Here is a 24,168-nt window from a genome sequence, read left to right on the forward strand (position 1 = left end):
ACAATTTTTTCCAGTTTTTTGTAATGACTGCCATACTGACTAATGAAAGACCAGTCAGTATTTGTTTTTTTCGTTATATTTTTGTTCTTTTCAATTAATAACGTATTTCTATCAACTTTTTCTAATTGATTCAAAGCTTTTTCCAGGATAGGTTCTTGATATCCTTTTTGTTTAAAACGATTGGTCATATCATTGATCTCCTCTTGCAGTATGGCTGGATCCGCACAATTTCTCTTGAGTCTTTTAAATTGACCTAGCGGGATATTTTCCAGCCACCTCCTGTGATGTTCACTTTGTATATCTATATAGGAGTTGGAGTCAGATGGTTTTTTATATGTCCTTGTGCAAATTGCATTATCCTTAACATAAATGGTTAAATCTAAAAAATGTATTTCTGGTACTTGTGAGTTATCCGGGCGCCCGATTTTTGGTCGTATACGCATCGCGTCGCATCGCATGGCATCGTACGTTAACCAAATGGCATGCGATGCGACGCGACGAGATGACCACCCGAACCCGATTTTACATCGGGTGCCATGTAAAGTGATCACGTCGCATCGCATGTTAACCACATGGCATGCGATGCGATGCGACACCACCCGATTTTTGCAGTGTAAAACCCCCCAGAAAGTGTCCCAAAAAGTGACACAATGTCAGTCCCATCCCCATTGTTAACGCCACTCCACTATCAACGTGAACCCGAAGCGTGGCGAGCGCAGCGAGCCCGCGAGGGGCGGCGGTACGCGTCCTCCGACCTTTTCATGCCCTACTATCCACTAGGGCGTGGAGTGAGAATATAATAGTGTGGCGAGCGCAGCGAGCCACCGAGCCCGAAGCGTGGCGAGCGCAGCGAGCCCCGCGAGGGGACACGGATACCTTCACAGGTAAGCGCGTCCCTTCGCGGGCTTCACAGGTGTCCACGTCACCATGGACACCTGTGAAGCCCGCGAAGGGACGCGCTTACCTGTGAAGGTATCCGTGTCCCCTCGCGGGGCTCGCTGCGCTCGCCACGCTTCGGGCTCGGTGGCTCGCTGCGCTCGCCACACTATTATATTCTCACTCCACGCCCTAGTGGATAGTAGGGCATGAAAAGGTCGGAGGACGCGTACCGCCGCCCCTCGCGGGCTCGCTGCGCTCGCCACGCTTCGGGTTCACGTTGATAGTGGAGTGGCTGTGAGCATCCAATATCATTCATCAATATCATGCATATCTGACACATTAAGGACAACTGAATTAAAGGTAATAACTGTGTAATTAACATATGAATGAAATAAATTAGAATAACAAACAATCACAAAGCACACAATAATCAATCAACATCATGATTTATCAAGTAACGTGAGCGCATGCAGAATGCGCTCAAATGCGTTGTCTCCCGCCAGGCACTTTCGCCACACGAACTCCTGCATGTACGAATCTAGATGATGGCGGGCTGTGCCCCGCTGGCGTTTGTTGCGCCATTTTGCACAACCCCATAGTCTCTCAATGTTCTGGGTGTGTGCACCAGTCTCTGGGTCGACGAAATTAAAGCGATGATTTACCCGCAAATGGCTGTAACCAGCCCGCTCCAGTTCACTTGTTTGGTAGGCGCGCCAGCAATCACTGACGATGGTGCTGCCAGGTGCCACGTGCTCCACAATTGCACCGAGGAGAGTGGGTGCATCTCGCTTGGGAACTGCGACCATGAAACAGTCCCCTGTCTCCCGGCACACTCCTCCGAACACCCACTGCTGTGGGAGTACTCTGCCAACATTGGCCTTGCGCTTTACAAACAGGGTTTCGTCAACCTCCACCATTTGCCCTGGGCCTCCAATCTGCCGTTGAGGCTGTGCCATTAAGTCACATTGGCATGCCTCCCGCATCAAGGCGTTATAGAAAATGGTGCTTTTATTGCATAGTTTTAAATTCTTAGCACAGAACTCGATTGACGTCAGTTCATCGCACCAGCACCAGATGAAGCGCAGGATAGTCATGAATGGGAGCCTGCACCCAGGATAGAATAGGGAGGCCCGCAGACCCTGTTTTTTGCTGCAACTTTTAATATAGCAGCGCCATTTGCGCTCTGTCAGGGACAGGCGCATAGGGTGGCCATTTGGGCATGTGGCAGTCAATGGGAGCAGCCCTTTCTCCTGCAGGAATACGACTGTCTCTTCCTCAGTTTTTGGGAGGCTGAAGATGCCATCAACCAAAGCCATTTTGGCAATAATGGTGTAAGGGCCGAAATGGGGCAGGTGTAAGGGGCCAAATGGGGCAATATTGGGGTAAATGTCCAAAAATTCACCTCACAAATATAGAAGAACGCTGTAAATCAATATCTCTCTCTGTAAAACACTTGCTCTCTCCTCTGGAAACTACCTCACACTGATATTCTGCCAGATGTGCCAGAGGGCGGGTTTAAAAATGGGCGGGAAGTGTAAACATCGCGTCGCGTCGCATCGCATCCCATTGTATACCATACAATAAGCATACGATGCGACGAGATACGACGCGATGGAAAATCGCGTCGCATCGTATGCTTATTATAATGGCATGCGATGACCACATCGGGCGCCCGGATAACTCACAAGTACCGTATTTCTTCCTGGCTAATGGTAAAAGTTAAATTAATATTAAAAGTATTAATATTAAGACCTCCACAAAAATCATTCAATTCAGTTTCTTCACCTCCCCAAATAAAAAAGATATCATCTATGATATTGCATTTAACAGAGCCCCCAGGGCGTCCAATAATCACTGGAACCAACAGTCTCACATCAAATTTCTCAGAGATTATAGACTTTTACCTTCAGCCCATTGTAACAGAAACTCCATCTCATCTCAAAGATACTGGGGATGTATTGAGAAAACTAGAAAAACACAAATGGGAATCCAACCAGTATTTGGTAACCGCTGATGTAAGTACTCTGTACACCATAAATGAAAGTGAAATAGGCCTCCAAGCCATTTCATGGTTCTTGGACAAAAGTACTTATTCGCCCGAGTTAAAGGAATTTTTGTTGGAGAGTATCAAATTTATTTTAACCAACAACTATTTTTATTTTAATGGGGTTTTTTATCTTCAAATCAGAGGAACCGCCATGGGCACCAGGTTCGCCCCAAGTTATGCTAATTTATTTATGGCATATTGGGAACTAAGAAATATTGATGACCTAAGAACTGAAGGGGCGAACCTGGTATGCTGGTGGCGGTTCATAGATGATATCTTTTTTATCTGGGGAGGTGAACAAACTGAATTGAATGATTTTTGTGGAGGTCTTAATATTAATACTTTTAATATTAATTTAACTTTTACCATTAGCCAGGAAGAAATACATTTTTTAGATTTAACCATTTATGTTAAGGATAATGCAATTTGCACAAGGACATATAAAAAACCAACTGACTCCAACTCTTATATAGATATACAAAGTGAACATCACAGGAGGTGGCTGGAAAATATCCCGCTAGGTCAATTTAAAAGACTCAAGAGAAATTGTGCGGATCCAGCCATACTGCAAGAGGAGATCAATGATATGACCAATCGTTTTAAACAAAAAGGATATCAAGAACCTATCCTGGAAAAAGCTTTGAATCAATTAGAAAAAGTTGATAGAAATACGTTATTAATTGAAAAGAACAAAAATATAACGAAAAAAACAAATACTGACTGGTCTTTCATTAGTCAGTATGGCAGTCATTACAAAAAACTGGAAAAATTTGTGCAAAATAATTGGAGAATTCTGAAAGATGACCCTGTTATAGGGGACATTATTCCAGTAAAACCAACCTTCATATACAGACGAGCAAATTCCTTGAAAAATCAACTGGTCAAGAGTGCACTCTCAGAAAAACCTCCTAGTGTCAGGAATTTAGGCTTTCACAGATGCGGAGACTGCACCATGTGCAAAGCTACCACCAAACCACACATAGAAAGGAAATATTGTGATTTTACCATTAAGGGCAAGACCTATAAAATAAATGATTTTATAACTTGCCACACAAGAAATGTAGTCTACCTGCTGGAATGTACCTGTGGCCTTATATATATCGGTAAGACATCTAGAAATCTTAAAGTCAGACTCGCCGAGCATATTTTTAATATCAGAAAAGGCCTGATGAGTCACTCTGTGTCTGAACATTTTAAAAACAAACATAACAGTAATGAAAAATGCATTAAAAGATTTTTAGGAATTCAAGCCATTAAAACCAACTGGAGGGACCGCAATGTAGAAAAAAGACTTGCACAAAGTGAGATGAAATGGATTTTTAACTTAGATACCCTCACTCCCTTAGGACTCAACATTGATTTTGAGTTAAAATGGTTTTTAGATTAATTAATAGTTTTTAGAGTAATCTATTACTGTCATATTATAAAAATGTTTTAATATTATATATACTTTTATAAATTTTTCACTGTTCTTAGCATGTTTTTAAAAAAAATATCTGTGAGTGCAAATTATCATGTTATTGATATATATTTATTTATTTTGTCTCCATATGTCCCTTCGAATGCCAAATATGGGGTTGATGCATGGCCACATCAGGGATGGACTCAGCCTGAATGAAGTAGGGCTTAGGTATAGATGTTGGCCATGTATTTTACCCTATACACATACAGTGGAAGGAAAGAAGGTAATTTTGCCAGTTTCCAAGATGGTGAACTGGGAACCTTCGAATTATGGGGCCATAAGAAAAGATGAATAAAAGGAGAGAAAACATGTGAAACTCGCAGCCCAAAAATGGGGACATAATGCAATCACTTTTCAGACAATCCAGATGTCCCATAAAGTCAAGCAATTAGAATGAAGAGAAATGGAACGCAGAATACCGGACAAATGGAACGCATAGCGTCACATCCGCCGGCGTCAGCCAAACGAGTGGAACTCACAATATCGGGTGAATGAAACGCACAGCGTCACATCCGCTGACGTCATCACCGGGTTTGCCGGAGCAAGCCCCGTTCTGAAAGCGCATCCACTGTGCCTGGAACTTTGGTTAATGTGTTTTTGTGCTGGGAGGGAACTGTCTAAATGGATGGACTGTTAGACTTCCCCCCAGCAATGATTACCACTTCCGGATTCTGATTGCCACACAGGTGTCGGCTATTAGCTATAATAGATCCACCATAAATAGACAGAGCTTCAGCATGTTGGCATCCACATCTGAAGAAGGATGTTAGATCCGAAACATGTTATGAGGATGCCAACACGCTGACGGGAGGACAACTTTTAAAGATCTGGGTCTCCATCTAAGCCTGTGCGGTGGTGCGCACCTTATGCTATATCCCGGGACATACCATCCATAGCACCACAGCCCACCGCACCACCTTGGAATGGTGAGATTGAGCCTGTATTGCCCCCGTCACATTATGGTTGTATAACAATATTTAACAACCCACTGCATTTGCACTTTATCTTTGTATGTAAAGTGATCTTTGTTTTTGAAGTTTTTTGAAGTTTTAAGTGTTTAATAAATTTTTCTGGTTTACATTACATATTACTCCCTCATTTGGGTCCAGAAAACAAACATATCCACTGATATAGTGTAAGCGCCATTCAGGGTGACCTCCTCTTTTTCCATTGTATTGACTTTGAAGAGTGGGTGTGTACTCTTTTCTGGCCACCAGGAGGCTGCTACACTAAAATCAGGCTAAATAGTGCGCACAGACCCCTTACACCCTTTTTCTTGACCATTAGCATATGGTAACACCCAGCGTTTCATGGGCTAGTAGCCGATGACGCGGGTGCGGGGGGGCGGGCAGCTGACATCACCAGATTTCAACTGCCTGCCCATTTCCCCCGGACCGTCCACGCATATATTAAGTGACTTTAGAGTCACTTTTATATTGCGTGCGCCTTTGCCATCATTCGATGGTCACCAGCCATCGAATGATGGGGCGGATACCACAAGGATGCGAGTGGATGTAACTGTGTAACATCCGTTCGCAATCCCTACATGCTAATCCACTTTACCAATGGGTGGTGGCCGGCCACCATTCCCAAGACGGGGTTTGGTTGACTCACAAGGGTGCAAATTTGCATCCGAACCAGTCAACCAGAAAAACCCCCTTAGTTCCTGAACCTCTAATTAAATATTTAATCACCAGGAACTGGGTTCCTGAACCTGTTCTGGGCCTAAATACTTTCTATAGTGGTGGCCAGGAAACGATATGTGTTGCTACAAATTATTATCTGTGTTATTGTTTGCGCCTGATTTTTGCAGAGCGGAGATTTTTGCAGAGCGGAGATGTACGGCTGGAAGATATTTTGAGATAAGAGAAGAGATGTATGTTGGCATACCTCCTAACATTTGAATGCCCCTTGGCAGGAGGGAAGGGGGTGTGGCCTCCCAAAAAGGGGCATAGCTTTGCGACTGCCTCGATCATGAGACCACACCACCATTCTCGGTACTGTGGGGGCATGGACAGTGCTGTGTGGGGCCACGCCCCCAGTCCCTCTGTCTCCCTGAACAGATTCTGTGTGCATACATACAGCGTCCATTGACTGCTGCGCTGTTAGGTAGAACAGCACTGACAAAGGGGTATTTTCCATCATCGCGTCAGCATTATGTGTCATAGTGGCTGTGCCTTATTCTGACTTTCAGGTATTCATTCCAAGACGAGGAGGACATGTTCATGGTCGTAGACTTACTCTTGGGCGGAGATCTTCGGTATCACCTACAGCAGAACGTCCAGTTTACGGAGGAGACGGTGAAGCTGTACATCTGTGAAATGGGTTTAGCTTTAGATTACCTAAGAAGTCAGCATATAATCCACAGGTACTGTTCTCAGGACATTACCATACTGTATATTGGGCATCGCTAATCATTTCAAAGTGTAATTATAATATCCACTTATTTTCTTATTGCCTGTAAGTCCATGTACAATTGCCCTGAATATGGGAGGATTTCCACCATAAGGGTATTTTAATTTACTACTTTGTACATTCCTCCCGACGGTGTATTCATTTGTCTTTCTCATTTCCCTTGGTATAGTCACATTAACAGGGAGAATGGTAGCTGTGTGGTTAGCCTTGTATCACATTCAGAGAATACATCTGAGCTGCGCCCCTTACATTGTCAATATACAACAGCAGGAAGACACAACATGATTACATTAAAGTCACATGATGGTGGAAAGCACAAGAACCTGCACAAAACTGATTCAGACCTGTTCTTTTGGGTCCAAATTCGACCCTTATCCAATGGTCGGAATATGTCCATGTGCGAACACAGTCGGCGACCATCGAAAGATTTATCGGTACTTGTTTCCTAGCACGGCCACAATCGCGGGCATCGGGTGTCATTTTTAGTGGTCTGCGACGCGACCGACGCGATGCCCCCGATTTTCCCATTGAAATGCATTGAAAACAGTCAATATCGCGTCGGTCGCGTCGTATGCGGCTAAAAAAGGCTTAAATGGTCCAGACGCGATGCCCCCGATTTCCCCATAGAGAACAATGTTAAATGCCTCAATGTACCCGCGATGCCCCCGATTTCCCATAGGAATCAATGTTAAATGGCTCAATTTAACCAAATCATCATAGGGAACAATGGTAAATGGGCCAGAAAACCCAAAAAAACACCCCTGAACCGTGAAATGTCCCCCCAAAAGTAGTTGACGCCACCCCACGATCAACGCGAACCCAAAGCGTGGCGAGCGCAGCGAGCCCGCGAGGGGCTAAGGTACGCGTCCTCCGACCTTTTCATACCCCCACTATCCACGTCGGCGTGGAGTTGAGATTAGAATAGTGTGGCGAGCGCAGCGAGCCACCGAGCCCGTAGCGTGGCGAGCGTAGCGAGCCCCGCGAGGGGACGCGGATACCTTCACAGGTAAACGTGTCCCTTCGCGGGCTTTACAGGTATCCGCGTCCCCTCGTGGGGCTCGCTGCGCTCGCCACGCTTCGGGTTCGCGTTGATCGTGGGGTGGCGTAAACTACTTTTGGGGGGACATTTCACTGTTCAGGGGTGTTTTTGTGGTTTTCTGGCCCATTTACCATTGTTCCCTATGATGATTTGGGTAAATTGAGCCATTTAACATTGATTCCTATGGGAAATCGGGGGCATCGCGGGTAAATTGAGGCATTTAACATTGTTCCCTATGGGGAAATCGTCGGTACCATCGCACCCGATTTTTTAGTGCATGCGATGGCCGCGATGCCCCCGATTTTTCCTTACGATGCCCACGATCATGATCGTTGTGGCCGTGCTAGGAAACAAGTACCGATTTATCTCCCCTTTGGCTGCATGCGAGGGGATGTGTCTTCAAACACATCCCCTCGCATGCTAGCAGGGCCACCAATAGGGGGTGCTCTGGGTACAGCTGTCCCAGCCCCCGGCCTCTGGAAGGGCGCGGACAGCTCATTTTGCCCCCTTGGCTGCCTCCGCTGCGCTGAACAAAGCAGGTCCCGGAGCTCAGGCTTATTCAACCTAGGACGCCGGCGGCCAATTAAAATGCTGCACTGGCTTTTGAGCCAATCAGAGCTGGCGTACCGGCAGCCAATCAGAGCAGCTGCTGGTACGCTAGCTCTGATTGGCTCATCAGCCGGTACATCATTTTAATTGGCCGCTGGTATCCTGAGTTGAAGAAGCCTGCTCTCCGGGACCTCCGGGCTGGAGCTCAGTTGAAGAGGAGATGTGGGAGCAGGAGCCGAGTTACGGTAAGTCAAGTGTGGATGGGGGAAGGGGGGGGGGGGGGCGGCAGACTGGAAATTACTCCTGGGCCCCAAAATTCCTGATCAAGCGTAAAAGCTGAAGCTTCTAAAAAGGAGATCTATCATTTCCCTATTGCATCCTAGAAAATGATAAACACAATCTGATTGGTTGCTATGGGCAACATTACCTCTTTTCATTTTTAGAAGCTTTAGTAAATTTACCACTGGGAATGGTGAGAAGCCACCTTTCCCTGATTGCACAGCCAGCCAGCCAATCAATTGTAGCTACTCTAGCAACGACACACATTTGTAATGGCCGGTGGTGGCGGGTCCGTGTTAAACCCTGCAGTGGTTTACTTTTTTTTTTAGATTTCGTTTAGATTTTCTTTAGATGTCCTTTAGATTGTGCCTATTCAACTTATTTACAATATTTTATGGGGGTACACACAGTTTGATTTTGACTAACTTTCCATTTGATTTTGCGGTACTTATGTAGTATCTGGGCTGCCGATTTTTTGATTGTATGCCTTAAGTTAAGGCATACAATCAGATGCGATGCGATGCGATATCGCATCGCATCGCATACGACCATGCGATGCGATGCGATGCGATGACCCGATTTTTCCATAGGATTCAATGTTAAAATGGACTGAGTCCATTTTAACATGGAATTCAATGGGACAAAGGGGTCCTTTTCATACCCCTACTATCCAAGTGGGCATGGAGTTGGATATAAACCTGTGGCGAGCGTAGCGAGCCACCGAGCCCGAAGCGTGGCGAGCGAAGCGAGCCCCGCGAGGGGACGGTATTCTGTGTCCCCTCGCGGGGCTCGCTACGCTCGCCACGCTTCGGGCTCGGTGGCTCGCTACGCTCGCCACAGGTTTATATCCAACTCCATGCCCACTTGGATAGTAGGGGTATGAAAAGGACCCCTTTTCCCATTGAATTCCATGTTAAAATGGACTCAGTCCATTTTAACATTGAATCCTATGGAAAAATCGGGTCCATCGCATCGCATCGCATGCGATATGGTCGGGTGCGATGCGATGCGATGGACCCGATTTCAAAATCGGCAGCCCAGTTACTACATAAGTACCGATTTTGCTTATATAGTCAGAATCGAAATCAAATCGAATTCGAACGGCCGTGTTCGATCTTGATTCCATGCACGCTCCCATTTTGTCTGTATCGAATAGAAAAAATAGGTAAAATCTAAAGGAAATCTAAAGGAAAATCTAATCGAAATCTTATAGAAAGTCTATATCGAATAGGCTGCAGGCAAGACTATATCGAATAGGGAAAATCTGAAGGACAGCTAATTGAAATCTGATAGAAAGGAAATTGAACAGTATGTAGACCCCTTTAGATTCGATTCGATATCCTTTAGATGTCCTTTAGATTTGGCCTAATCAACTTCCTATCGATATAGTCTTGCCTGCACAGTCTATCTTTCGATTCGATATAGACAAAATGGGAACGCGCATCAGCATCGAATGAAGATCGAATTCGGCTGGTGACCATTCCATTTCTTTTCGATTTTGACTACAATCATTTCCTGTTTTTTGTTTTTGTCAAACACAGTGCAGGATTTAATATGCCAGCAAAATGCAACCAAAACTCTTGGGCTGGCCACATTTCCATATGTACCAAGCTGGTGGGTAAGGCCATCTTTAGATGGCCTTACTCAACAGAAGCTTCTTTTTTGCGTTCCTACTGAAAGGGATCCAATTGGATCCCTCCCAGCATCCCCTGCAGGGTTGTGCGTCATTCTGCACATGCGAAGAAAGGAGTCAAGGTCCTAACCCCAAAAGTTCTTCTATCGCGAAGGACAGCTCCTATTAAGAGAGCTGTCCTTTGGATTCTAAAAACATTTCTAGGTGCATACTTTGTGTTATTAATGCTGGTATGTATCTGATCAGAGGAGCAATGTATTCCATCATGGATGTGATGCATGGTCTGTAACACGACCGATGCTGATTGGTTCTTGATGGGACTTGTGACTTTGTCTTAATTAAAAATCCCGGGGATAAGGAAAGAATAAGAAAGCATCAATAGAAACACTTAGTGCAGTCATTTACAATAAAACAGATTGTTCTGATAACCCAGCTGCGCGTTAAATACAAGATTATGATCTTAATGTGAGTAAGTTGCTGTTTAATGATCTTTACAGTTAATGTAGTGGAATAAGAGTATGTTGCTTGCACACAGGGTGCTAATGAGACAGTGGCCATGTGATATGTTAAACACTAACGGATCACATTTATTTTAATATGTTGCAGAGACGTGAAACCAGACAACATCCTTCTTGATGAACAAGGTCAGCAGACAAAAGCCCCCGTCTTGTTTTACATGCTCTCCGGTGATACTGCGAGGCATCTTATTACCGCATGCATATTAATTATGAGGAGTCTTGCTTGTGTCTCTAATTGTTTTATTTAAATGAGGGAATGAATCGATGCGCTTGGCCTGCAATCATGTTTTCAGTCATTTTCGAGTTGACTATTGGGACACTGCGGGACAGAAATGCCCCATGCTGTAAGATAAAATCAGGACTAACTGATGAAAATTGGGACAGTGGGTGTGAATGAAGGGTAACTTGGGCTAATGACTTCTCTCAAAAATTCACAAAGATGATATAAGTACAGGGGATATGGTCACTAGGGCGACACCACTAGGTCGACATGCATGAAGTTTGACACGACTGAAGGTCGCCATGTAGGAAGGTTGATATGACTGAATGTCGACAGGGCATTAGGTCGACACAAACATTAGGTCGACATGGGGAAAGTCGGCAGACAAAAGGTCAACATTGGGTTTGCCAACAGGCGGTATTTCATGCCCTACAGTCCTCTAGGGCAGGGATGGGGAACCTTCAGCCCTCCAGCTGTTGTTGAACTACACATCTATAGCAGGGCATGCTGGGATGTGCAGTTCAACAACAGCTGTAGGACCAAAGGTTCCCCATCCCTGCACTAGGGTGTGGTTGGAGAATAAAATAATGTGCCGAGCATAGCGAGGCACCGTGCCCGAAGCATGGCGAGCGCAGTGGGCCATGCGAGGGGGCGTGGTGTTACGTTTCAGTGTCCATGTCGATTGTGTCGACATTCGGGACAAAAAAAAGTAAAAAGCCCCATGTCGAACTAATGACCCTGTCAACCTAACCCATGTCAACATTCAGTCATGTCCACCTTCAAGCATGTCGGCGTAGTGGTGTCAATCTAATGCTTATTGACCTAGTTCATGTCTATCCAATGATCCATTAGATAGACATGAGGCCGCGGCAGTGGGTTAGGTACTTAGAGGGGGGTTAGGTTTAGCCTGCGTGTAGGAGTGTTTGGGTGGGCAGGGGGATTCCCAACCACTGGTCATCTGCATGTATCCCACATAGACAGCTGTATCAATGTACAGCTGAAGCAGCCTTTATTGTACATACAGTTGATCTGAATATAATGGGTAACAGTAAGGCAATAGTGTGGGTCTGAAGCCCAGCTCCGATTCACATCACAGAGTTACACACAGCAACACTATTTGTATATAAGAAACACATTGTAAATGTCTGATCTGTTTATCTGAGGAGCACATTCATTCCGCTTTTCTTTTTTCCAATTGAATGGATTCCCTGGACGCCTTTCCGGTTTGCTTTCATTTAGTCTTGCATCAATCAGCATTTCTATGGCATTACCCTGTAGCTCGTGCGAGGGCGCCATGAATAGTGAATTGGGTGTTTGCATAGCGAGAGTCCTTCTTTCTTGGCTGAGAACTTATTCTTCTTTCCTGTTCCTCAGGCCACACTCATCTCACCGACTTCAACGTTGCCACGATAATCAAAGACGGTGAAAGAGCTACTGCACTTGCCGGAACCAAACCATACATGGGTAAGTACGGCACATTGTAGCCATTGTGCAAATGTCCCAAATCTCTTTTACTACGGTTCTTCTAACATATTCCTGCAGGTATATTAAATGAAATGATAGCATCTGCTACCTAGGGTATACTTACTGTACTTAGGCCGGTATTAAATTACCCCAGCACTGGCCCATGCTCTAATAGGAGGGGGAATGAGTCCCACCACTTCTCCGGGACCACTTATATCTCTGGCTGGAACATTGCTGCTAATTGTATCTCCCACTTAATGTATTGTAAGTTATTACTGAGATTAATGGTCATTTGTGGCCCTCGTGAAGGCTATAGGACCTCATTTAAGCCCCTCTCTGCGGGGGATTATAAAGCCTTCTAAAGAGTGGGTACATGAAAAAGTTGCCCTTAGCAACCAACCAGATTAATTTATCATTATATAGAACTAGTTCAAGGCCAATCAAAAGGACGGCATACTGTACGGCTCACCTGCTGTTGCTGGGAACAGGAGCCTGGGAGGTGCTGTGCGCGCATGCGCAGCAGCCCTCCCGCGGCCATTTTGGAGTTGGGCAAAGTGCTGCGCCGCTGCCCGCGTCACAGCCAGCCCATGGGGGAGCACGGCCGGCCCCTTTTAATGACTTTTTGGGCCGGCCCACCGGGAAATTACCTGGTTTCCCAGTGGGCCAATCCGCCCCTGATGTCAGTTATGAGCTGATTGGCTGGTATCCCTCTCCACTGTATGAAGCTTAGTGCATCTGACCCTATATCTTTTCACTGCATCAGTGATATACAGCAATATTGTATATGACTGATGGAGCTGTTGTATAACCATCAGTTGGATGATAGTATATTGTAAGGAGAAATTCCAGTACAAACATCAAGTATCATCTGGACTATAACATTGCATTAATATTTTTTATATGTTATTTTAATGTGAAGTGTTAATATTACAGAACTTCAGTAATATCTGTTAAATACATTTCAATACAAATTGAAGAACTTTATCGATCATTGATTGACACCTCAGAAAGACCATCTGTAAAGGTTGTTAAAGGTCCGTACACACTGAATGATATGCGGCACCGTCGATATCATTAATGGACGACCCGCAGATGAACACTGAACAACATCGTTAGCGATATCGCTCAGTGCCGTCACAAGGGCCCCTGCTGAGTATGCAGTCACTGATGATATCGTCAGATTGCACTGCATGTTCAAACGATCGGGCATATCATTAACGATTCACGGGAGGGCGCATCGTTGACGATCTACTCGGTACACACTGAACGATACGCATGATGATATCATTAACAATATTATGATCGTCCATGTCGTTTAGAAAAATCGGATAGTGTGCACCCAGCTTTAGGTCAGTGGTTAATTTGCCATTCAGTTTGTTGCTCACGTCATAGATGCTGGCACTGGAGTCTCTATGACAGTAGCGTTGTCTCCGATGTGATATAATCATATCATTATAAATAATAATGATATCCCATGTACAGTACAAAGCTGCGATAATAACACATATATATATATTGAGAGAGAGAGAGAGAGAGAGAGGGAGAGAGATAGAGACAAAGAAGGAGGCACTCCAGGGACTTGGAAAAATGAAAAAAAAAAGTGTATAACACTGCAAAATACATGCAGTGTAATACACTTTTTTTCATTTTTCCAAGTCCCTGGAGTGCCTCCTTCTTTGTCTCTCTATCCACTGCCTTGGTAAGGCACCAGGGCCGCTGCATCAGAAGGGAGAGTGCCGGTCCGTTCACCTCTATATATATATATATACGATACCACTTGTAGGTGTCACTCAGGCCAATAAACAGACAGAAACGGTAGTAGCGTTATCAACGTTTCATTTGCGGAACGCAAATTTCATCAGGATACAAATGAAACGTTGATAACGCTACTACCGTTTCTGTCTGTTTATTGGCCTGAGTGACACCTACAAGTGGTATCGTATACAGCTCCCCTGTCTTGGTCACCGGGGAATCGGTGGGCACCGGGTCTATTATTGGAAGAGTGCCGGCTAGATGGTTTTCTATATATATATATATATATATATATATATATATATATATTGCCGCTGGCTGTAGACTTTTTCTTGCACTCAAAGTTAATTTGACAATGTTACATCTATTACAATTACCAGAACGGAATCAGTAACCACTTCCTCCCATTCATGTGGAACTACACAGTGAGCCCCCCTAGGGAATAGTTAGTTTCAGTCCAGACGTAGAGTTCGCTGTATATAATCATCTCGCTCTGTGGGGTGTGGAAATATTATCACACTATCTGAATAATTATTCCCATATTATTCCCCGGGTGGCTCTTACATGGGATATTATTCCTAATTATACAATTACATCACGGGGGAGATGCCGCTACTCTCGAGGTGATTGTAGCTTTTAACATCTAAGTGAGACATAACCTCAATGACAAATAACTACTGACCTTAATAATAATAATAATAATGTTACTTATACTGTATAGCACTTTTCTCCTAATAGGACTCAAACATTTGCATTTACAGCACAAAATACAAAACAAACTAACAGTGAGAAGTAAATAAGTCTTGAGCCTATTTTTGAAAAGAGTTCTATAGAGTTGGAGTCATAAAACTGAAAGCTCGGCCGAGCATGAGTTCAGATAGAGTAGACTCAGCAGCACTTTAAGAGAGGAGGAGGCCCGTATGTAGTCTCTTCCGGCCCCCTCCTCTCTGCTGGGAGCAGCGTCCTGCTGCCCAGCGCAATAGGATCTGAGTGGCGGATTAAGCATGGGGCGACAGGGGTGGTCGCCCCTGGGCCCCCACACATAAGGGGCCCCCACACAGGCACTGCTGCCGGTGTGGGGCTCCTGTCGCTCCAGTCTTGGGCAGTGGGATCGGCGGGCTGGCGCAGCGCAGACGGTCAGGGGGTCCCTGCAGCGGTCTGGGCGGTCAGCGACAGGGTCCCTGCCACAGATGGGAAGTCAGCGGCAGGGTCCCTGCAGCGGATGGGAAATAGTAGCCAATACCGCTACTAGTTCCCATCTGCTGCCGGAACCCCGCCGCTAACTTCCCATACACTGCAGGCACCACGGCGCTAACTGCTCAGACCACTGCAGGGACCCACAGTGCTGTGCAGGTACCAAGGGGGGATGTGTCTGCGGGGGGGGGGGGTCTGGTTCCGGGCTGCTGGGTGTGGTATGGGTGACGTGGGGTCTGGTGCCCGGCAGGGGTATGGGTGATGTGGGGTCTGGTGCCCGGCAGGGGTATGGGTGATGTGGGGTCTGGTTCCGGGGGGGAATGGGGGGAGGAAATGTGTCTGCGGGGGGGAAGGGGGGGTGGTGTCTGTGGGGGCCTCCATAATTTTGTTGTCCAGGGCCCCCACAGACCTTAATCCGCCCCTGTGCGCAGACCTTTAGAATTTTTCAGGCAATTCGGCAGCGCTGCCTTCATTGTGGGACTCCGGAGAGTAAGTATGCAGTGTGTGTGGTGTGGGCCCCCATAGGACTCAGGGCCCCATATGCACTACATACATTGCACCCATTATAAAGATGCCACTGGGTAGTCTGTAAGTACTGCCACAAGTCTTTCATGTACAGATCACAGTAAGGAATCAAAGCTGCTTCAGATACCTTGGGCCCGACTCACTTGAATCTGCAAAAATCGCAGATCTTGACTTCTGCAGATCTGCGTCGAGGCGGTGGCGGACCATTGTGAGGGCTTCAACTGTATGGACCATTGTGTGAGATTGCCACTTTAAAAAGATGGGAAAATGCTCCCAAAATCTTCACTTTCTGATTCTCATACCCAATAATTACATTTAGCCCATGTGTATATTAATGCGACACCTCCATTTGTTTCTCTATTTTCATTCCGAGATAGATACCGGTTAATGGAAAAAGGAACGGAGTTGGATGAAGAAGCCAGTTCCTCGGCTACAAAAAAAGACAGTGCTTCTGGGTTTATTCATTTGTATTGGTATAATTGGGGGTGGCCCTTACACTCCTGTCCCCCTTGGGCAACTGCCATTCCACAGTAGAGGAGCTGCACTATATGGAAAAGGACTTCAAAAGTGGTGTGCAGCCTGACTGCCAATACGTTGGATGTCCTAAACCATTGCTGAGCTCACACCTCCACCCACCAATGGTATGCGGAATGCCGTCCAAACTCTGACGTATTTTTAAGGGGGCAATCACTTACAAGGCAAAACATGCTTTGTATGTGATTACCCCTTTAAAAAAAAACATCCGAGTTCAACCCGCATTGGCACGGTCGCCGAATTCGGGCGGCATTACATTTGACCCTTAGAGTTAAATATAAATTATTAGAACTTTTTACTCATTATAATAACACTGCTTATAATAATATATCAGTACATAGATTAGCAACATTTAGACTAATGTTTGGTACTATGGTACTTAGGTCATAACACCATTCAGACATTAAAAAGACATAATTTTCCAGAAAATTGTTACATACTGTAACACCTTAATCCGCTTGTCTCCAATAATAGATGTGGAATGCAAATCAATGACTGATAAAGATCTTTAAATCATACAGTAATTGTACCATTATACTATCATTCAACTGATGGTTATTACTCCGTCACTGATACAATTTTCTAAATATACCAAAGAACGTAGATGCTCATGTGCTAATATGGCCTAAATAGCGGATTATATTAAACCATATCTATAGCTGTCATCTACAGTTGATGTGTACCAACTAGTTTTTCCTTTATGTATCAATATGAGGGGGGGGGGTGGTGTCCTATAAGCCATGGAATTTTTTCGTGGGAATAAAACCATAGCCTCTGCTCACAATTTTTGATCGATGGTCATTATTGGATTATCCAAGAAAGCCCATTTTCACAAGAATTTACCCTTTTTTTACGCAAAATAACACCGAATCTGCAAAAAGCCCATGTGTTTCCGCAGCAGTAATCATGGAAAAGTGTATTTATTGGTGTTCAGTTTTACCTGCCTGAGGCAGAGGAAACAAAATCCCTGATAAGTGCTGGCTAATAGGATAGCCCGGGGTAAGTCAATTATCTGCGGTAAATTATACCAGCTAACTGGATACCACACTATGGGCCAAATGTAATAGGGTGTAAGAATCAGAAAATCAAAGATTTTGGGAGAGTTTTTCCCATTTTTTTTAAGGCGGCAATCATTTACACTGAAAAACTAGGTTGATTTTGCCATGTAATTGATTAGCACTTTTAAAAAAATGGGAAAACTCTCCCAAAATCTCCCATTTTCTGATTCTCACACCCTATTACAGTTAGCCCTACGGGTTGCGAGTCCAGTGGCCGTGTGGGATGCCAACCAAACTCAGTGGTTTGTTTTTAAAGGGGTAGTCACTTACAAGACATGGGCCCTTATTCTGATCGGTGCGGCCGGATCCGAATATGCGGCCAGGACCGTGCGTGCGAAACCCCGCCTTCCATACGGATCGCCAACTCCATCCGTATGCGATAAGAAGCTGGCCGAACAGACCGCACGTGTATTTTTCATGGAATACGCCTCCTCCATCTCAGGGAACCTCCCCCATCATTCGATGGTCGCAGACCATCGAATGCAGGACCGAGTGGTCCACCAGCTCCCGCAACCTCAGACCACACGGACATTTTTCCGTGCAAAAGCAGAGATCTGGGCGGGCAGCTGACATCCGGCGATGTCATATGTCCGCCCCCTACACGTGCGTCACGGCCGCATTACCATACGTACGCCCAGCGTTTGCATGGGAACGCCCATGAAACGCGGGGCATATGCATATGGTAATGAGCCCAAATAGCCCTTCACGCCCCTCTCCACCCCCTGTTCGGAGTGTTCACATTTCATGCGGAATTTGGCCGTACGCCCCGCTCGCACATGCGCAGAGACGCCTCTGCACATGCGCAGACACAAAACATCGGCGGTACGAACGCACGCGGATATTACCGCACCAACCAGAATAAGGGCCCATGGTTTGGCCTTGTAATTGACTGCACCTTTAAAAAAAACTCAGCGTTTGGCTGGCATCCCGCACAGCCATTGGACGCAATGCATTACATCACGTCCTTTATATTTGTTCCTCTTTCACCCTTTTAATACTTGCAAATGTTTGCCAGTTTATTTTAATACATATCAATAAAGACTTCTGTTTTCATTGACATTCTCTGTGGTGCACCGCTAGCAATATCCCATCCCTTCTGAATTATTGACTGTGACTGGCCAGCAATTGGGAGCGTATTAACAAAATTGCAGGCTGTTCAGAGTTATTCATCTGCAGTGATCTTTGCATCTTCAGCCCTATCTCTTGCTCCAAGTATACGGCTGGTGCCAAGTATTGAAGATGATGACTACTGCTTTCACCAGTGAATGGATGGAGGCACAGTGGACAACCGTATACAGTAGATGAATGCAGCTATAAATACATAATTAATGCCGCACACAGCAACTAATATATATAAAGCACTTACCCCCCACGATGTGAGGAATGGAGCCGGCACGCGGAGTTGAAGAATAGGTGATTTAATAAGTCAGCATAATGTAGACAGTAACAGCTGTATTACCCGACAGCCGTTTCAACTGCTCACAGGCAGTCTTCAACTCCGTGTGCCGACTCCATTCCTCACATTGTGGGGGTAAGTGCTTTTTATTATCAACCTTTATGTGCCTGGCACAGGGACTGTGTTTTACCAAGTGGATTGCCCACCTGTGACCCCTGTATATATACATATATATATATATATATATATATATATATATATATATGGCCACTTCTCAGAATCAGGCTCCACATTTCAGTGCATTGGACTTTCTACAGTCTGCCATCACAAATGCAGTCCCACATCTGCTTGCGGAATGGGTCTACAAGCATTGGGTGGACACCATTAGGTCGACATGGGTCAAGGTCAAAATGGCTTTAGGTCAACAGGTCATTAGATGTATGAAGCATTGATAAGGGAGGAGAAGTAAGCCAGAGGAGAAGTGGCCCATGGCAACCAATCAGCACTGAGGTAACATCTGTAATTTGCATAATATTAAATTATAAAGAGCAGCTGATTGGTTGCCATGGGCCACTTCTCCTCTGGCTCACTACTCCTCCCTTATCACTGCTTCATACATCTACCCCTCAACTTATGCAGACCAAACATCTGTCTGATGGTTCCCCTTTTTTGCCTTTTTGCCGATCCGATCGGTGAACATCAATGATCAGCTCTCATTTGGTGAAATTCAACAAACCTAGATGGGCATACTTATGTAACTGTGCACCCCCCTCCTTCCCACTGCAAGAAGAAGAAAACTCTTGTACAGTCCCCCTTGGTGTGCCAGTCCATGCACTGTTCATATAGACAGACAGATTTACACAGAAATAGATGCACAACGTCGGGCACTGGCCCTTTGGGCTTCGTAAATGACTTTTAATTACATTTCACGCTGTCAGTATGGAGGAACGGACTGCTTTCAGCCTGGCTTCATTATCTAATATTGATGTCATATTCTGTCAAATTTCTGACTTCCTCTAAAACGAATAAAGCGCAAAACAAATATGTGGGAGGAGGGGGGTAGTGGTAGACGGTGTGAGTGGGGCAGGATTTTACAGATAATGACAACTACTGTATGAATTATGGATGAAAGGCAAAAACAGCATTAGACGAGCAGGAGGTGGGGGAGGAGTTGAATGCACGAATATAAATAGAATATGTAATTTTATGGCGGTCTGGCTATACCTACCAGATTGTACATATCTGCACATTCAGTCAGACGTAGTGTGGCCGCAGCTTCAGCGATCAGATGTCCCCAACCGCCTGACTTCCGTCAGACTCCTCTCTATGCAACAGTCCCGCCCCCAGAGTTCCGGCCTCAAGAGCAGGTAACATTACTAGTAATGGCACTTGCATCAACCTCATGCTTGGTGCGTGCAACAGAAAAGAGTACACTCAATTCAGAATAGTCGTAACTCAGTCCCATGGCACACTTACGGGGCACTTCTACTGGGTGTACGGAATCGTGACATTGATTCAGCCATCAACGAGAAGGAACTAAGATGCATCTGACTCAGATTTGTTCACAGATGCAGGGTTGCAGAAAGGATTTCTGGGCCCCGGTAATGCATGGTGGTTTAGCCACACCCCTTGAAAAAAACAAGCGTAGGAAATATTTTTCATGCCCCGCAAAGTGTCGCAAACCCGCGCTATTGCCTCTCATTCAGGGTCGATCTTGGGAGGAGGCATAATGAGTGCTAAGGCCCCACCTCCCATCCAGCATCCCTGGCCCTATTGCAGCCCAGAGCACAGCATGTGCTGTGCTGGAAGCAGAGGCTGTGGCTGCTGGCTGTCATGTATGGGGAGTGCATTGACCTGGACCACTCCAAGAAACCCAGGCCCAGATAAATATGGAACATCTGGCAGAACCTTGGTGCTACGGTAGTATTGGGGCATAGTCAATCCTGGGGGCGCAGCCATGGTCTTCCTGGCATCTTGTGCACTGTGATAACACCTGGGCCCTCCTGATAGGCCCAGGTAATCAAATCAATATCAGTCCCATAATCTGCAGCTGCTTTTCTGTGTGGTTATAAATTGGCATATAAGGATCTACTATAACCCTGCATAAGTGACTTCTTAGACCGTTTTAGTTTAGATCATTTATACATTTTGGATATCCAACATTTAACTTTGGAAAAAATTGTATTTAATGCTTGTGTTGTGTGGTTGTTTATGTATCAACTAACCAAAATAATCCTTAATGCATTTCCATAAGGTTTTTTTTTCTTATGTCAGCCCCAGAAATATTTCAGTCCTTCGTCAATGGAGGAACCGGCTACTCGTTCGAGGTTGACTGGTGGTCATTAGGAATTATGTCCTTTGAACTACTACGTGGATGGGTAATATCATTAGAGTCTATTATGGTGTCCGTTTGTGTGGAATATCCATATAGACCTTGTGTGGAACAAGGTCTATGTGGATTGTGGCTGGGAAGAGACCTTGATTGGTTTAGGCACATTGGAGCAGATGTATTAAGCCTTAAAAATAAACGTTGTCCAGCCAATTGGCCCCTAACTGTCATTTCCCCAAAAAACGATTATCACTCTTTATCAACCTCCCATTTATCTCTTTGTATGGTTTAATACATCTGCCCCATTGGGCTACGAGAAAGCAGAGTTCTAAGCCGGGGCAATGGGTTACTTACTTTCCCATGATTTATACAGTAGTAAATAACTTACGCTTTGTATTGTATATTTATTGTGTTTTAGAGGCCTTATGATATCCATTCAAGTAACCCGGTGGAATCTCTTGTCCAGTTGTTTAGCACAATCACTGTTCAGTACTCCTCGGTCTGGTCGAAAGAGATGATCGCGCTTCTGCGGAAGGTAGATGTTTTTTATTTCTCTTTCTCTCTCTCTCTCTTAGGGGTAAATGTAGATGGGCGTTCTATTGAAGATGGGAGGTTGCCCATAGAAACTAATCAGATTTAACTTCTTATTTATTTAGTACCTTCTGGGAGATAATAGATAGAATCTGATTGGTTGCTATCATCAATAGGTAAATTTGCCCCTTGCTGTCTCTCTCTCTCTCTATGGGCGAGATGTACTAAGCCTTGAAAATGATAAAATGGAGAGTGATAAACCACCAACCAATCAGCTCCTACCTGTCATTTGTCAAACACAGCCAGTGACATGGCAGTTAGCAGCTGATTGGCTGGTGGTTTAACACTCTCCATTTTATCAGTTTTCAAGCTTAGTACATGTGGCCCTATATATATATATATATATATATATATATATATATATTTTAATGATTGTTATTTTAATGAGGATGAATGAACATGCCGCTCCACTTCTGCCACTGCCACTCCATTCTCCTACAGAATCCCCTTCAAGCATCTCACACTCACAGACAGAGCCATTTCTAATTCCATAGACATGGGTCTAGGTCGACATGGTACTAGGTCGACAGGTCATTAGTTCGACAGGTCATTAGTTCGACAGTGTCTAGGTCGACCTGGGGTTTTTCACTGTTTTTTTTACCCGAATGTCAACACAGTCGACATGGGCACACTATTTTATTCTTCCACCACGCCCTAGTGGAGGGCATGAAATACCACCCGTCGGCACATGTAGGCTAAAAAAACAGTGAAAAACCCCATGTCAACCATTTGACCTTGATCAAATGACCTGTCGAACTAATGACCTTTAGACCCAGAACCATGTCAACCTTTTCCCATGTTGACCTAATGGTGTCGACCTAATGACTGTCGACCATCATGCTGTAGACCAAATGACCGCATCCCTTTCTGTTCCCTAACCTGAAATCGTGGCTCACGGGAAGAAAAAAACAAGTCATAGCGCAATTCATGCACTTTGGCCAACAAGGGGAAATGGATGTGATTCGTGGGCCTGCAGTCAGTGGGCAGAGCTAAAATTATTCCATTTAGCTCCGCCTCTATGTACGACACCAGGATTCTCGTTGTATTCTCCAAATCTAACTAAAAAATTTGTGACTCTTCTGCAACTTTTTGGAGAGTAGATAAGTATGACCTACTGTATCTGCAGGCTGACAATATACCGTTCCTTATGCAGTTACAAGCACTTGTTATTCATGCCACTGCTATCATTCCATTTACTTCATCATGTCGCCACATGCCGGCCACATTCCGTTATTAGGGGGGGCAGGGGACTGTGGCATGTGCATCCTACAAGTATCTGGCTCATATTAAATGGGGCATATTCAGTTGGGGATGATTTTTAGCCTGGATGAAAAAAATACACTTTTCACAGGTTTTTTTGGTGAATTTCAATTCTCCCTATTCAATTAGGTGAAAAATTTTGCACAAGCAAATTAGCTGCCGATCCACGTGGTTTCCCCTGTTTTGGGTGAGACTGTGGCCGTATTTGCACGTTCGCTCCCCCCCCAAATGTAAAAGACATGGGTGAAAATTACAAAGAAAAAGTTCTGAAAACGCCCACAATTGAATACAATAGGGTTGAAAAATAGTCCTGTTTTTTTTCCGCCTAGCTGAAAAAACAGGTCTTATTGAATATAGTCGCTCCCTCCGGGTAATTGATGTACAAAATAAATGACCACTTTATGTAATGAAATAGTAAAATCATCTTTCCTTCTGGTTCCGTTGTAGTAAGAGAATTTGGACATTCAAAATCAATACAATCTTATGCAGTTTCTCGCCAGGCTTTCATTAATAAAGCACACACTTCAGGCACTGTTTGAAAACTTATACTACTGTGAAATTGGGCTCTCTAAAAGCTTGAAATAACTAGTTTTACAATATATGATTGAAGCATGAAATACAGTATTTTGGCAGCCTGCTGTGACACTGATTTCTGCCTGCAAACCTAGTAAAAGTATTTTTTATTTTTTTACTGCAAGACAGAAAATACTTTATTGGTTTAAAATGATGTATGTTCCCAATGGTTGAGGCTAGAAAGCTTTCATAAATATTGTACAAAATTAGCATGTACTATATCTTGAATGTGGGGTTTATTCAATTGTGAATTGTAACTCATCACTGCCATCTAGTGGCCAAAAATATGTAATACAGTTTAAGAAACACGTAAATGGATCTAGACCAGCATTTTTCAGAGGGTTTGGTATAGGGTTCTGACAGTCGGGATCCCGAAGTCATTAGCCCGACTGGCCGGACTCAGACAGCATGGCGAGCGCAACAAAGCCCCTTGCGGGCTCGCTATGCTCGC

General features: G+C 44.7%; 1 protein-coding gene across 1 annotated transcript in view; it reads left to right on the forward strand.

The window, feature by feature from the left end:
• Positions 1–24,168, forward strand: part of STK32C (serine/threonine kinase 32C) — a 276,484-nt gene that overhangs the window by 216,797 nt on the left and 35,519 nt on the right. The window contains exons 4-8 of the mRNA XM_083149453.1: positions 6,583–6,756; positions 10,910–10,947; positions 12,416–12,505; positions 21,239–21,342; positions 21,712–21,828. Coding sequence (XP_083005579.1) covers positions 6,583–6,756; positions 10,910–10,947; positions 12,416–12,505; positions 21,239–21,342; positions 21,712–21,828 — 523 coding nt within the window. The remainder of the gene's footprint in view (positions 1–6,582; positions 6,757–10,909; positions 10,948–12,415; positions 12,506–21,238; positions 21,343–21,711; positions 21,829–24,168) is intronic.

The sequence above is a fragment of the Crinia signifera genome, chromosome 6 (genome assembly GCF_055691185.1).
Source record: "Crinia signifera chromosome 6, ASM5569118v1, whole genome shotgun sequence".
In the NCBI taxonomy this organism is placed as follows: Eukaryota; Metazoa; Chordata; class Amphibia; order Anura; family Myobatrachidae; genus Crinia; species Crinia signifera.